The following is a 14,851-nucleotide window of genomic DNA, read 5'->3' as shown; positions in this document are numbered from 1 at the left end:
GACTTTAGTCAGTAACTTTTTTTTTAAACTGGCTAGAATTGTGACATTCTATGCCAGCTATGCTATGTGGCATACTTTCAGGGTCACTTTTCAATTAAATAATTTGCAAATGTTCCCCATTAAAATATATATATTTCAAATGCCTGGAGTGCTTCTTTCTACGCAACTATCAGAATGCTCACCAGGTTAGATGTTCTGAAGGATATGTCTAACACCATGTTCTGAAAGATGGTTCTGAGCGATATTACTTTGTATGTAAACATGTACTGTATGCTGAGCTGTGAATTGTTAAATTAAATAGAGCTTGCATCCTATTTGGTGAGCTTTTTAAAGCACCTACTGAATGCCATTGATTCCACTTAAACATTACCTTGGCATAAACTGAAATTTTTTGTTCTTGTACAGTACAAGACTGCAAGCACAGTGGCGTAGCCAGCAGGGGGGGGGGGGGCAGAGTGCCCCCCACAGAAATTTTTGGGGACATGATGGCAACTGGAAAAATCTAAGAGCAAACAATTTTTTAAATGTACTCGAACCTGGGGGATGCGGCCAATGATAAGGGGAGAGGGAATACTAAAGAGAATGTAATGGACGGTCTCCTCAAAAATGTGCGCTACGGGCGCAGTTGCAGTGTCTCAAAATGTGACACTCCCTCCCCTTATACCCCTCCCCAGGATGGCGATCCACCACTATGTGCCTGAAAATGGGGACAGAAAATTGACTTTGCCCCCCCCCACCCCACACCAAAAAACCTGGCTTCGCCACACTGTGCAAGGGTATATCAATTAACATTACGGACATATCCTTTGAGACATGGAAATATATTTTAGAATGTCATCATATCTGGTGATCCTTTTGATGTTCCATTTCTTGAAGATCAAGGTGATATAAAATCTTTTGGTATTGCCTCAAGGTATAAGGTTGGGTGGGTGGGTGTAGGGTGGACCAGGGACCACACCCACATGTATATCAATGAATTGCTCTGAAAATACTGCCCTTCCCTTCTTTCCCAACTCAGTTTTAGGGGCTCTGTTCCCTAATGCTACTCCATTGTTTGTTTTAAAATGTATGAGAATGTAAAAATTACTTAGATTCTAATGTTTGTACTGAAGGAGGTAAACAGCCCCAATATTCCTGGAAGCTAACATACCTGTTACTTTATAAATTAAATTGTTAACAGTTAATGGGTGAAAATTATTGGCCATTGTCTCAGCTTGATCAAGTGTGATTGTCCCTAGGAGTGAACTTTTGCAATTAAAAATATTGAATTAAATACCTCAATAAGGTGTACAAAGTATATTTTCTCATACTCCTCTAAAATCTACTTAAAATATATCCAGACTCTGGAAATTTGTTCTGTTTACTGACAAAACTTATTACATACATTGTATCAATGGTTTAAAAGGGAACTAAACTGCTGGAAATTTGCTGTATAAGTTAAGTCAAACCACATCCTTGTTTGGGGAAGATATTCATTTTTCAAATTAGGTGATATACTTTGTGAATGCATCTGGCAATAGCAATGTGAATCATAACAATAAAGCTGCAAAATGTTTTTGTTATTCTTTATAGTATTTGAAATCCATTATCCACAGAGAAGAAAACACATACAAAGCAAACATTTGAACTGACAGAATAGTAAAGCTTTAGAATAACATCTCTTGTGACAGGCGCATAGTGAGGAATTTGCCAAGGGAGGGGCGAAGCCTGTAGGTAAACTATCTAAGCGTAGCGCCACCATGTGTTTGCGCGTAGATGAACATTTTGGCCGAAAATGCCTCCCAGATCGCTGGAAATGGCACTTCCCAGGCCTTGTAAGTTGCATCCAAGCATTTTCTATTTTGAAACTACTAGCAATATCATAAAAAAAAATTTAACGCTCAAGGAGGGGGTGGTCAGCCCCTTTTCCCCCGCCCCCCTTGGCTACGTGCCTGTCTTGTGATGACTTCATAGACGGCTTACTGTGATCCTCCCTAATTCTCTCCTTAGTAGAATCAAGGGTTTAGCCAACCAAAATAAGTTGTAAACATTCAAGCATATCTGAAGGGACATGCCGGTATAGAGATCTGGCTTTTCAACTAACAGTATGGAATATTATTCCTTAAAGATATGTGCATTTATATGTTGTCTGCCACCAGATAGATCCCTCTAAATCTATTTTATAATCAAGTTTCAATATTGACAGAATTATGCATGTCACAAAATAATTAGTTACCTATATTTCTTATTATTTCAAACCTTTTGTTTATAACAGTTTCCAATTTTGTTTCTTTCATACAGTTCATTTAGGGAGCTACTACTCTAGCAGCTCCCTGTTTCAATCATGGATGGAAACTTCACATGGTGTTTCAATCTCATGAAGGGGGGGGGGGCAATTAGCTGAAACCACAAACTTATAGGTTTAAGGAAACATGTGGTGTGAATGTGGTCTGTAATAGCTGGTTGCATGGCAACCATAAATCCAACGCTACAGTATTTATTAGGAGTATAACACTCCCAAGTGAGAGAGAGAGAGTGAAAAAAAACCGTCTGGAAAGTTGAATTTATGATATGGTTTACTACTAGTATGAAGAAAAAGTATTGAGTATTGAATCTGTCAAGACTTTAATAAAGTTTTTGGTTTAAGCTCTACTTTGTGTTGAGTCGATGTGTAAGTTACAACATGTAGTTACAACCACAATGCTATTTTCAAGGCCAAGGCTAAAAAATATCAGGAAAAATATGAGAAAATAAAGTATGCTGTTGTATGTATAATTTTTTGTATTTATTTAACATTAAAGGGTACACTTGGTTAGCGTAAAGCTTATCCCCCGCCCCCCCACCCCCAAGGTCCTGAAATACATAATCTACAAGTAGAATAATATGATACAAGCATTATCAATATAATATAGAATACAAACGTAAACAATAAGACAACAATGAAAAGAGAAAAAAAAACATACAAAGTTGACAATGGCATAAAATACAACATGGAACATCAATGAAATGAAATTAAGAGCATCTAGGCATTAGTTAAAGTCCTGGATAAAACGTTTAAAGGTATTTAAGGAGTTGGTATATCCTTGTACACCTTTGATATAACCTAACTTATCCAGGCAACCATGTCTCTCAGTGGGACTTTATTTTGTTTTTCAGAAGCAAGTATGGCCTTCAACAGTTTTCATTGAATGGTGCAAAAATTTCCCTTCCTTGTTTTTTATTCCATCAGTGGAACACTACTTGAAGCTGTTTGCATAAGTTTTGGTTAACAAAGGAGCAACAAATATTTGGAAAATTTGCATATGTTTAATACCAATTATGACAAACTATGAAGCTTGAAGGAAAATGAAAACTTGTGGGATAGAATGAAGTATATGTACTTTCAGTGACATTTTATTCTTTGAAACTGTACGTGTGTTACAATGAAACATCACAGCTTCACACCAGCAAGGGAAAATTCCAATTTCCTTCTTCAATATAATCCTGTAATTCTTGTAATATGTTATCCTCTATGCAATGGAATATCTCTACTGTCAAGAGAGATATGAATTCAATCAGTTAAATCACAACAATTCTTGGAGATTATCTCCAGTCAAATGAGAATGCGACTTCTTCATTGAATGATTGAAAGTAAACAGATTATTTCAGCACCCCCTGACTTAGATTGTCAAAGACCAAATCTTATCTGCAGGACATTGAAGTCAATAATAATATATCACCATGGCGATAACCTTCCCAGAGGCAGTTTATCCAGGCTAATCTGCTGCCCTTTCTCTTGGTACACCAATTTTTCACCCACCCTAGTTCTTTTTAAGTTCTCAAAATGTCTGCCTGAGACCTATTGGTCCTAAACTTCCTAACATTAAGTTTTGGAGGCATTATCTTGCAGTGCTGTGATATTTGGGAGTTGTCACCCCAAATGAGTGAGAGTTGCTAGTGGACTAGTAGATTTACTTCACCCCAGGTGCGTAGCCAAGGGGGGGGGTGAAGGGGGAAGCCGCCCCCCCTTGAGCATATTTTTTGGGTATGTTTTTATTATATCGCTGGTAATTTCAAAAGAGAAAATGCTAAGATGCAACTTAAAAGGCCTGGGAAGTGCCATTTCCAGCAATCTGGGAGGCATTTTCAGCCAAAATTTTCTTGTACGCTTAGCGCCAACCATGGTGGAGCTACGCCTAGATAGTTTGCAATGCTGTTTCTACGGCTCTGATAGATTGCCTACAGTTTCGCCCCTCCTTTGGCAAATTCCTCGCTACGCGCCTGCTTTACCCCGCTCTTACCTATCTCCTACCATGCAGTTTACAGCTCCGAGAGTCAAGTATGTTACTCGTCCATGCCTACAATCAGTCATATACTGTAAGTCTTTGATGAGAAATATCTGCACGGTAGGCTGTACTGGGCGAGAAGGCCTACAAACACACTTTACTGTACCTGAAATCTTTGAAATTTACAATCATTTCAAACAGGGGCATATAGCTCTGTGGGGGCTGATGCCCCTCGAAATTGTCACAGGTCCTTCCATGAGTGGATCCAAAAAACAAAGGAAAGGCAAGCCCCATGCAACCCCTACCACCATCCATCCTCACCTGCACCCACAGGCCCCCTGTTTCATCAGATAATCTGGTCATTAGTCAGAGTTAGACTTAAAAAATTGGTCAGTGATGACTTTCGTGATCTGTGTGGTGCGCATCCAGTGACATTTGAAAATAGTTAAATGCTTCATTCTAATGCCCACAAGTTTGTAGATATCCCAGAATTTCGCCCTGGTCTGTAAATTATAAAATTCTATAGCAACACTCACCTGACTTGCATCCACGGGAGGATAGCACTGTCCTAAAATAAGGTGACCATACTTTTCAAAAAGGAATCTGGAACAAAATGTTGAAGATGGAACGTGGAAGTGGTTAAGGGGATGGGGTGCCACACCGTAATTGGTACATCTATGGGATTTTAATGACTTGTTATTATAACAGGCTGGAAGGTAGATTTATGCAACTTTTCTAGATCTGTTGTGAATAAAATATTGTATATTAAAAGTTCAGGGACTTCTTGTTAAATCTGTGACATTTTCGGGCACACTTAATTGTTGATCTGGGACGAAACATTGAAATCGGGGTCTGTCCCCGGCATTCGGGCCCGGGTACGTCTGGTCAACTCACCCTAAAACAATGACAGTATCAGTGACAAGTTTCAGTATATCCTTTAGATTACCAACACCATATCATACTGTATAACGTTAGGCTAAGTGAATTTTCTCTTGGAAGGAATTAGGGCGTGTCTGAGAGCAATCAAAGTTCTGGTTCAAGTGTTTTCCTTTCAAAGTGGCTATTCTTACGACTAGTTGTAAGAATAATTTCCGACTACGCATGCGCAGTTGCTATTTTCATGACCAGGAGTACTATTTTTACGACGAGGAGTAACAATAATTTGCGGTTAGGGTTAGGGTAAGGGTTAGGATTGAGGTTTAGGGTTATGTTTAGGGTTAGGGTTACCCCTACTACATGGCAGTTGCTTTATTTACTTTACTGCACTTGAATTTGCCTTTGTCGTAAGAATAGTTTATAAATAATTGTTACGACTCGTCGTAAGAATAGCCACGGCCTTTTCCTTTCATAAACGGACTCGAACCTTAGGCCACAACATAGCTACTTGCCTTTCTACTTCTACTTCTCAAGTTCCTGTCCTTGCGCAATCCAATGCGTAAAAGTAGACTTCGTTTTCGTGAATCTTACCGTTGTGTATTTTCTATTGACTGTCCAAATGCTCACATGTAGGGTACCAGTAGTTACGAAAAGTACTCTATAGTATATGATATGGATATTTAATTTAATACATACATTTGATGTGAGAACGAAATTTCTTGAACTTATTTGGGTGAGGTATGGCGCAATAGTTTGTGATGTCATATATATAGACCAAACCTACACCACTGTGACCTACCACTGAAATTAATACATAATAATATGTATTTTCTGTGTCATATTAATTTACGCTCCGAATAAGCAATTGGTAGGCTCATCTCGAAGGAAGGTATCACTGATGTGGCCTATTTCACTGTTTGCTTAGGGGGTTTATTTCGCCGGGGACGAAAAGAGTGAAATCTGAATTAATGTGACATCTACTATATTACAAGTAGTTAGGTACAAATTTGCCCATGTTGTTACATAATGCTATTTAATCAATGGAAATACACAATTCTATGTCAACTTCACCTAAATACAAAACTAAATGTTAAACCATTCAGGACAAGTAGCTAGTAACCCCCTCCATAAAATTGACTGTGCGAGAAATTCCTTACGGCAAAGCAATGATACTCGTAGATGATATTTTTAAATATATATTCTTTTAAAGAACGTTTTCTTTGGGGTATGTGCGTTTGACATCAAGTAAAATTAGTCAACAGTTTGTAGCATGTTTTGCGTACTTGTCAATACAATTATGTACAAAGCGATTGAGAACAAAAGATAACTCAAGAGTCTGCAAATCTTACACGAGTCTGTCATTGGAGAATGACATTTATACGAACCTAAATTTTGTCCAATCAGCTTGAGTTTTATATCGATGGAAGGGTAATTTTGCATGCTGACGTAATTCGAGATGAGGTAGCGTTGTTGTTGTTTTATCTGGAAGGAAAACCGACTATTATACCAGGGAGTTGTTATGGAGCAACTCCCTGATTATACACTGTGTGCTTGTATAGACGAAAGTCAAGAGACCAACCTCGTCAGTTATCTTGCTCTTTTTATGAAAATATGCGAACCTATATACAGTATTTTTCACGACTTAAAAGTGTGGACGTGCTTGTTGGGTAATCCGCGGAACAGCCCAGCCACCGTGAAGGGATTTTTTAAAGGCGAAATACTCCTGGGAGGGTGGTTTTGCCAGGGCTGAGGACCCCCCTCCCCCAGTACAGTCAGGTTTTTCCTTCCTCTGGCTGGCTCTACTTTATTTTATTTCGCTTCCAATCTGAACATGATTGATTGTCTGCCATGCACCTCCTTCTTTTCCCATTCTAGTCTGGTTTAAATTTCGCTAACCTGCAGGAGCTGATTCATTACTTACAGATGCGTAGAGAGGCAGGTCGATACTGGGCCCCTTTTCGCACCTTTCAGTTTGCCTGAATTTCATTATTAAGAGGAGAATACGTTATTCTTCACCCTCCCCCACCCCCCTTCCGTCGGATACGACCTCACACAAGCATTCAAGATACTGATTCGATACTGGGCCATTTTCTCACATTTCACTTATCCTGAATTTTATCATTAAGAGAACTGTACTTTATCTCATACGTACATTCCCGGGCCACCTCCATATCTTACTGACCCCCCCAGTTGAACTCGGGTTTATAGCTCCATCTAGAACCCACTTACGGCACCCCCCCCCCCCCCGGTCATTTTTAATTGCTTGATATAAAGATCGTACTTGGATGATTGAAGCTGAGAAATGGTCGAAGTTTCCAAATAAGTTGAGCGAAAATAGATGGCGCTCTATCACTTTTATAGACAAAATGGCTGTTTATAGCTATGTCTATTGCCAAATAAATAGAGAGATGTTACTGGCTTGAGCCAACTTTGGATGGATGTGAGGGGTAAATTTAAGGAGGAAGGTAGGAAAGTATGGGGAGGGGAGGGGTATCGTACTTTCTCTTTATAATCTTCAAAGTAAAGTCGCATATCTGAATAGACATTAAATGTCGCATTGAATGTTTATTCAGAGGGTTTTCTAACATAATCGTGGTCGTGGAGAAAGTCAAATCCATTTTTCAGCAGGTACTATATGTTGCTGCTTGGATGAATATTTTAGAGAATTTATTCACAGAGAAGAAATATTATTATCGTTTTTCAAACGTTAGAAATGGGGTGGGCATGGCTCGCCGGGAAGGAGATAAGATTATTGGATCTCTCAAGTATGTAGTTGAAACTGGGCATACATCCACGACTAAGTTATACCGATTGAGAAAGTTGATGGCTCTGACAATAAAATTCCAAACAGGCCTCATGAACAATATGCCCTGATGCGCACCTCGTATTTATCCGACACTCTCAATTTGATATTTCAACTTTAATAAAACTCATATCTCATCACTTACTAATCTATATTTTTCAATTCGCATCTACCTTATTTGTCTCAGTACTCTCCGGAGGTTGAAATCAGGCTACTTTGCGAGGGCTCAAAACCCTTGTGTGTGCCTTCTTGCAGCTGGTACCGTGACCTACTCATATAATTGCAAATGATCTTGTTGGATATTATATTTTCTTTATAAACATCGAAAAAGGATAAATTGCAACATTGTTCTGTTAAAGATGCTATTCATGCATGCTTCTGTTTATCGGCATATCCCTATGCACTCTAACCGGCTGCATGACGCCATGAAGTTGGGAGGGGAGAAGCGCCTGGCATTGGAGGGCGGGCCTAAATAAAAAGGGAGTCGCTCGCATAGGAAAACATCTAATTCTTGGCCCGGACCCCAAGTTAATCGAAATATATATGCTGCTGATTGCGATCCACCTATTACCTATATATTAACCTATATATTTATAGAAGGAGATACCGAATACACCGTAGTTAATATCTGTGCCTAACTTTATGAACTCCTCCTTCTTCTGTCCCGTTAATGTAACTGTTAATTCCTGCCACCCTTTCTTCACATTTTTTTCTTCATGAAAGATTAAAAATGCAGTCACTGCATGAACCTTTTGTCACATTTTGCTAAAGCTCTCCATGCATTTGCCACAGGTTGATGATACGTTACTAGACTATTAGGATGGAAGGGAAGGGAAAGGCACACAAAAAATGTACGATGTCACTTTTTTGCACCAAAACCGAACTTTATAAACGAATTATAGGAATAAACTGCAATATAGAAACCCTAAAGCATTTTATTTAAAATGTTATGTATATTGTACTACACCGTTAATAACTCACATTATATTATTAGGAAAGGCCAACTGGTTGTAACCACATAGGGTCACCATTAATCAAAGAACAGAAGCATTTTTAATACTTCATATAATACAACAATTAACTGTCACAGGGCTATAGAAAACTTAGTTCGTGATTTCGTCCTCTAAACTTCGGTTCGTTTCCCCTTCAGTTTAGTTTCTACGAGCTCATAAATTGGTCCACTTGTTTCTTTCATTTTAATTTCATCGTCACGTCCTCGGGTCTTGCAACAGCATACCGTACGGATGAGTGGGCTCACCAAGGTAGGATCCAATGTTGCGATATCGGTGGGTCCTGTCAAAAGACTAACTATCATTCCTACAAAGATGGTAATACACGTGTTAAGAGGTGCCAAATAAGCATACGATAAAGAGTATATCTGAGCGATCATTGGTAGACCACCAACAGCTTGTATCGTAGCGCTTGTTGTTGGTTCTACCAATGACGTCATCATAGTTGTCCCGTTCATGCTTAGTATGTCGTCGCATTGGTCGGTAAAGAGTGGAGGGTCTTCACTGACTGGTGGGTACATTTGTGACCCTATCACGAGCCAAATTCCGGTTGCTAGGGCACAGATCAGGCCGGCGAGAGCTCCTTTCGCGTTGCTCCATGGAAAAAATATACCAAGACAAAAGACGCCAAAGATTGGCGACATGAAAGCGCCTGCTATTGTTAGAGTCAAAGGCAATATAGGGCCCATGATGGATGCCAAAAACGCTGTCAGTATTGATATTAAACCAAAGATAACGGACACAGCTTTCAAAACGAATGTAAACTTTACCCCCTGAATTCCGGGGAATTGTGTTTTGATGACGTCATACCCAACCACTGCTGCAATGGCATTGATGCCAGAAGATGTCGTGCTCAACGCGGAACTAAATACAGCTGAAATGATGAATCCGGCTACACCTGGTGTATTCTCGAACAAATCTACGACAATGTACACCATAAGCTGGTCAGCTCGACTTACTTTACCAGAGCTGACGGGATCACAGCCAGCGTAGAAGGCGTACATGCAAACACCGGTAATCACAGCAATAAGTTCTACCAGACCCATCAGCGATGTACCGATTCCTGCGGCTGCCTGAGACTGGCGTAGTGTTCGGCAGGTCATATACCGTTGAACGATCATTTGACTACAGCCGATGTATGATGCAGACTGAATTCCAAGCCCGAAAAAGACCGCCCAGAAACTGTGACGTACTCTAGGGTCGATACGGAAATCAAAGACAGTGTCGCGACCGTCACGTGCGTTGATATGGAATACTTCGTCAAGTCCACCAACCTGAATACAGCAGGCAATAGCAGTGACTAAGAATCCACACAGCATGATCATACTCTGTAAGAGAAAACGGGAAGAGGAAAATATTAAATTCAATTTGTACATTAGGTGTTACTTATAGTATACTGAATTCTCTCAAAATTTTGAATTTGAACCATAACTATATGTTTTCAATATAGAAACACACTTTTACGAGTAAAGTAATTTTTTCCCAATGGGATGAATAAACCTGCTTTAAGGGTCTGCTGTATAGACCCCAAAAATATGTGGCAGGCGTTGCAGACTAATTGGTAAAAAGAGGTCATTTTACGACCAAGGCAGGTCGATTACGTAATCTCAAGAAATTTTTCCATGACAACACGCTATCATGGAAAACTTTCTTGAGATTACGTAATCGACCTGCCTTGGTCGTAAAATTACCTCTTTTTACCAATTAGTCTGCAACGCCTGCCACACATTTTGTCTTGTATGAAGGTCTTTGTGTGAACGTTGTATGATTAACTACACTGTGGACATCACATGAACACATTTCCACACAGTGTTTACACAAAGAGCCCAAGGATGTTAAGAAGCTATGCAGGCTAATTGTAGAGCCTGAGGTCGATTTACGACCGTGGCAGGTCGATTATGTAATCACAAAACTTGTCTAGCCATAGCGTGCTAAAATTGGAGCAATCTGCCAATAAAGCAGATCTTTAAGTGTAATGAAATTTTGTATACAGTCTGTTGTAAGACGTTAATTATACCTCCCCAATAAACTACACTACTGAATTCCACAATTATTGATCAGCTTCAGTGGCATGGATTGCAAATGGGGGGTGGGAGGGGGGGGGGTGGTGAGCCAAATTCAAATCCCCGACTGATATAGGTATAGAGGACTGAAATTTTATGGAAATGCAAGAGGCGAAGGATAAAGGAGGGGGGGGGGGGGTGCCTGGGTTCATTGAAGCCGACTTCTATGTTAGTGAAGATCCTCCACCAGAAAAGTTGAAACTTTAGAAGTTAACTGAAACAGCCTGGAGTAGCCTGACATAGGCAAGTCTCTGTTTTGCATAGGTGATACAAGTTTGACCATTTCCCCCTCAAAATCTCAGTTTCTCACGAACATTACCTCAGCGGATACGTTACAGAGTTGGGTCTAAAGATAAAAGGCAGTTGGTAATGTCAGTAATGTTGGCTTATTGATTAGCCTGGCGCAGCAAGGTTTCTCGTCTGTAGATGGTCATTACACCTTATCGAGAGCAATAACTGTGAATATTGGGATAAATGGTTTAACTATGCATGTGCAGTTAAAGGAGGAAAACGAGAACGACGAAACCACCTACACCGACACCGACAATGACGGCGACGGCGACACCGACAATGACAATGACGGCGAGAGTGACGGCGACGGCGACAATAACAATGACGGCGAGAACGAGAATATTTGTATATCATATACATTGCAATATAAAGCAGAAAGCGAAAACGTTTAGTGGTTCCGATGCCCTAACATATTCATAGTGTGGGAAGCCGTATACATGTTTATATTCATGAACTTGTGCACACCAAAATGAAGAGGGATTATGTATTGACTAATGTGGCAAGATATGAAAGAAGGTACCAGGAATCAGTAATTATGTTGACAAAGTCTATATTTTATAGTGACATCGAATGAAAACAATATATGCATGAATATTAATGAGGTCAACATTTATGATCTCATTATTATATACTATACTTACCTTGTACTATCCAAGTACACATGTATAAAGCTAATGAGACATACTACTTGAGAGATATGTGATTAAAAATTTTGTTGTTTATTGACAATTTCCTACAAAGCTCCACTCATCATGAATATAAATAAGGTAAAAATTGTTGCAAAGAACATTTACTTAAGAGGTAGTTACATCACCATGCCTAGTATGAGCGTGATCGCAAATACGGTTGAGGAGATACTGACATTTTCAGAATTTTACGTTAAGCCCTTGACTAATCCATTAAAATGCAAGACCGCCTCACAAAAACCAACATATATACCAAGTATGATATCATTCACATATTTTCTCCTTGAGATACCGTATTTACAAGCTAGGGCGTCACATACACAAAGACACACATAGCATAGGAACTACAACAAGGATCAAAGGACATTTTCATGTTTGCATCGCAAACATGTTGAAGTCGTAAACATATTTTTTATCGTGTTAAAAGGGTTATTTCTCAATATAAGTGGTATTGAAATAATCCAATGTTGTTCGCACAGTGGTTTTCTTCCTGGCATTGTGCATGCTATATTATAGTATCAATGCACGGTCATAGTTCCCTTTAGTAACCGAGGTATGTTAGGTATAAGCTTATGTATTCAGAGGGGAGGAGGGGGGGGGGGTCCTGAGTAGACAAGCTGTTTTGATATCTTACCTGAAACACGTCTGCCCACATCACCGCTTTGATTCCACCAATGGTAGAATAGAAGGTGCAGACAAAGCCAGACACAATGATGGAGCCGGGAAGGCTCAGACCAGACACGGCATTCAGCGCCAAAGCCGGACCGTATATTGATATCCCCATAAAGATAGGAAACGCTGATATAATAATCCCAGCACATAGATACCTGACATGCCTATTGAATCGTATTTCCAAATATTCGTTAATACTGGTTAATTTTAAGCGATACAAAACTGGACAAAACGAAAACACCACGAAGAACAAAACAATAAGTTTATTGCCGACAACGATGCCATACTGGGGACCATGTACGTAGATTTCGGCCGGTACACCCAGATATGTAACAGCCGACAGTGCACTGACTACTACTGATATAGCCACCGGAATCGGATGCATACTCCGATCAGCTAGAAGATATTCATCGGCGGACCGCTGGTGACCGCCTCGGCAGGCATGATAGACTCCAAAAGATGCAGATACTAACAGGAATAAGAGTAACACAACGAAGTCTATAAGCGACAAATACAAAGACATGACTGCCAACCTGATATAACACCGATACAGAAAACTAGAGTAAAAGTATTCTTTATTATTCTTCTTTTTAAGCTATTAATTGATCAAAACCGTAAGTTTTCTTTCTTTAAACTTTATGTCCGAGCCAGGTTAAGTCGATGTCAATGTGCTGTTTTGGCATTTTCTGCGCAATTACAGTCATAGGCTCTCGGATAACTGCACGACTGACCTGCCGAATAATATCCTTTCGGAAAGTGTTTGAATAGAGACAAATTCGGTAACGGTAGTAGTAGTACTAGTATAGTCCTTCACCCGATCGTTTTTTATGCTGTAATCGGTTATTCTTATGTTGAGTTCAGTTCGTTTTGTAGCATGTTTACTGTGATTACTTGCAGAAATTAAAATACGAGCACATATGTCTTATTTGATGTTTGCACCTAACTTGAGAAAACGGATAATAATAATGAAACAACAACCTCTGAGACCTTTGTATGATAAAGGAAATCCAAACCCTGGATAACTTCAATAAAGAATGCTTCCCAGGACGATATGGCTGATCGGGTAATCACAAGGATTTCTCTAACCACTGTGAAAGACCAGAGATAAATGATTTATCTTGTTATTCTCTAATAATATGGCAACTCACGTGTTGAAACACGATTGACGTGACGAAAAACACACACAAAAAGCCCCACAGCAATATGCAAATAGTGAAGAAATAAACACCCAGCTGCAGTCTTCTTTTATGTAAATGTTGCCTTATCCCTTTATAACTATATCGGTTTACGCCAAATAAAAACTGCAGGCGCACCTCAAGGGGGGGGGGGGGCGAGGGTTGTGGTGCCACGGTTCGGTTGACCACCTTAAATTACCTTAAAAGTAGTATTTATGCACGACTTTGCGGTTTATTATTTAATATACTATAGTATATCTAATTAACAGTCTAAATATGCCTCGCAATGCACCATTGTCTTTTGTGCTAATGTGTGTGTGGGGGGCGGGAGGTGGAAGGAGACCTCAGTAAACCTACATGGGAGTCGGCTTAAACGACCCCATTGCCACACCCCATTTTTCATAAAATCCTGGATGCGTCCCTGCGCTAGTGAGTTGACTGCATGTTTATCATTTGTTGCCACCGGCTTCACATATCACAACATGTGGAAAGTTTATGCTCCGTGTATTTTCAGAGGGAGGGAGCAAATCCTATAGAAGAGCGGCACGTTGACCAAGTGTAGGGAGAAACTTGGCATTCGTATAAAGGCTCGGTAGAGCCAAATAAATTGACAGGACACTAAGACAAGGTGGTAATATTTCCCATGATATCCGGGGACATATTGATGTTGACCACCCCCCCCCCCAGCGTGTTGACATCAAGGGTTAGGACCTACACTTTACTTTTAAAGGGTCTCTATTTTGGTGATCATATATGTTTTCACTAATGCCAAATGTAAGAGCAACTCATTCAGAAACGAGTATTTTGTCCTAGAGATAAAGTTAATATCCAACGCCAAATTCCTTTAAGGTCGCATAAAGTCTTATTAGTCATCACTTAATGCAACATAATATTTTGCGAAAATTACAGGCAATATTAAGTTTTTCAATGATGTTGGTGCCCTTTACCCGTGAGCAATGTGACTAAAATTTACGTTTGTAGTATATTATTAGTTGTAAACAATCACCATTTCGCTTATCTTCAGGATGTCG

At 39.7% G+C, this 14,851-nt stretch overlaps 2 protein-coding genes across 2 annotated transcripts in view; both read right to left on the bottom strand.

The window, feature by feature from the left end:
• Nucleotides 1-4,847, bottom strand: part of LOC139966323 (LHFPL tetraspan subfamily member 2 protein-like) — a 45,968-nt gene extending 41,121 nt beyond the window's left edge. The window contains exon 1 of the mRNA XM_071969206.1: nt 4,781-4,847. The gene's annotated coding sequence lies outside the window, so the exon portion shown is untranslated. The remainder of the gene's footprint in view (nt 1-4,780) is intronic.
• Nucleotides 4,848-8,840: 3,993 nt separating this feature from the next.
• LOC139966318 (sodium-coupled monocarboxylate transporter 1-like) lies at nt 8,841-13,855 on the bottom strand. The gene is made up of 2 exons (XM_071969187.1): nt 12,608-13,855; nt 8,841-10,261 (listed from the first exon to the last, which is right to left on the bottom strand). The coding sequence occupies exons 1-2, from the start codon at nt 13,166-13,168 to the stop codon at nt 9,047-9,049; spliced, it is 1,776 nt and encodes a 591-aa protein (XP_071825288.1). The 5' UTR covers nt 13,169-13,855; the 3' UTR covers nt 8,841-9,046.
• Between the last annotated feature and the right edge of the window lie 996 nt (nt 13,856-14,851).

This window comes from Apostichopus japonicus, chromosome 4 (assembly GCF_037975245.1).
Source record: "Apostichopus japonicus isolate 1M-3 chromosome 4, ASM3797524v1, whole genome shotgun sequence".
In the NCBI taxonomy this organism is placed as follows: domain Eukaryota; kingdom Metazoa; phylum Echinodermata; class Holothuroidea; order Aspidochirotida; family Stichopodidae; genus Apostichopus; species Apostichopus japonicus.
Note: the sequence above shows the minus strand (reverse complement) of the source record. Positions and strands in the feature narration are given on the sequence as shown.

What these genes read in the sequence shown, in the direction of transcription:
- LOC139966318 (XM_071969187.1), bottom strand. Translation starts at nt 13,168, where the DNA reads ATGTCTTTGTATTTGTCGCTTATAGACTTCGTTGTGTTACTCTTATTC. An exon ending in TGTGGGCAGACGTGTTTCAG is followed by an intron (nt 10,262 to 12,607) that starts GTAAGATATCAA and finishes TTTCTCTTACAG; the next exon opens with AGTATGATCATGCTGTGTGG.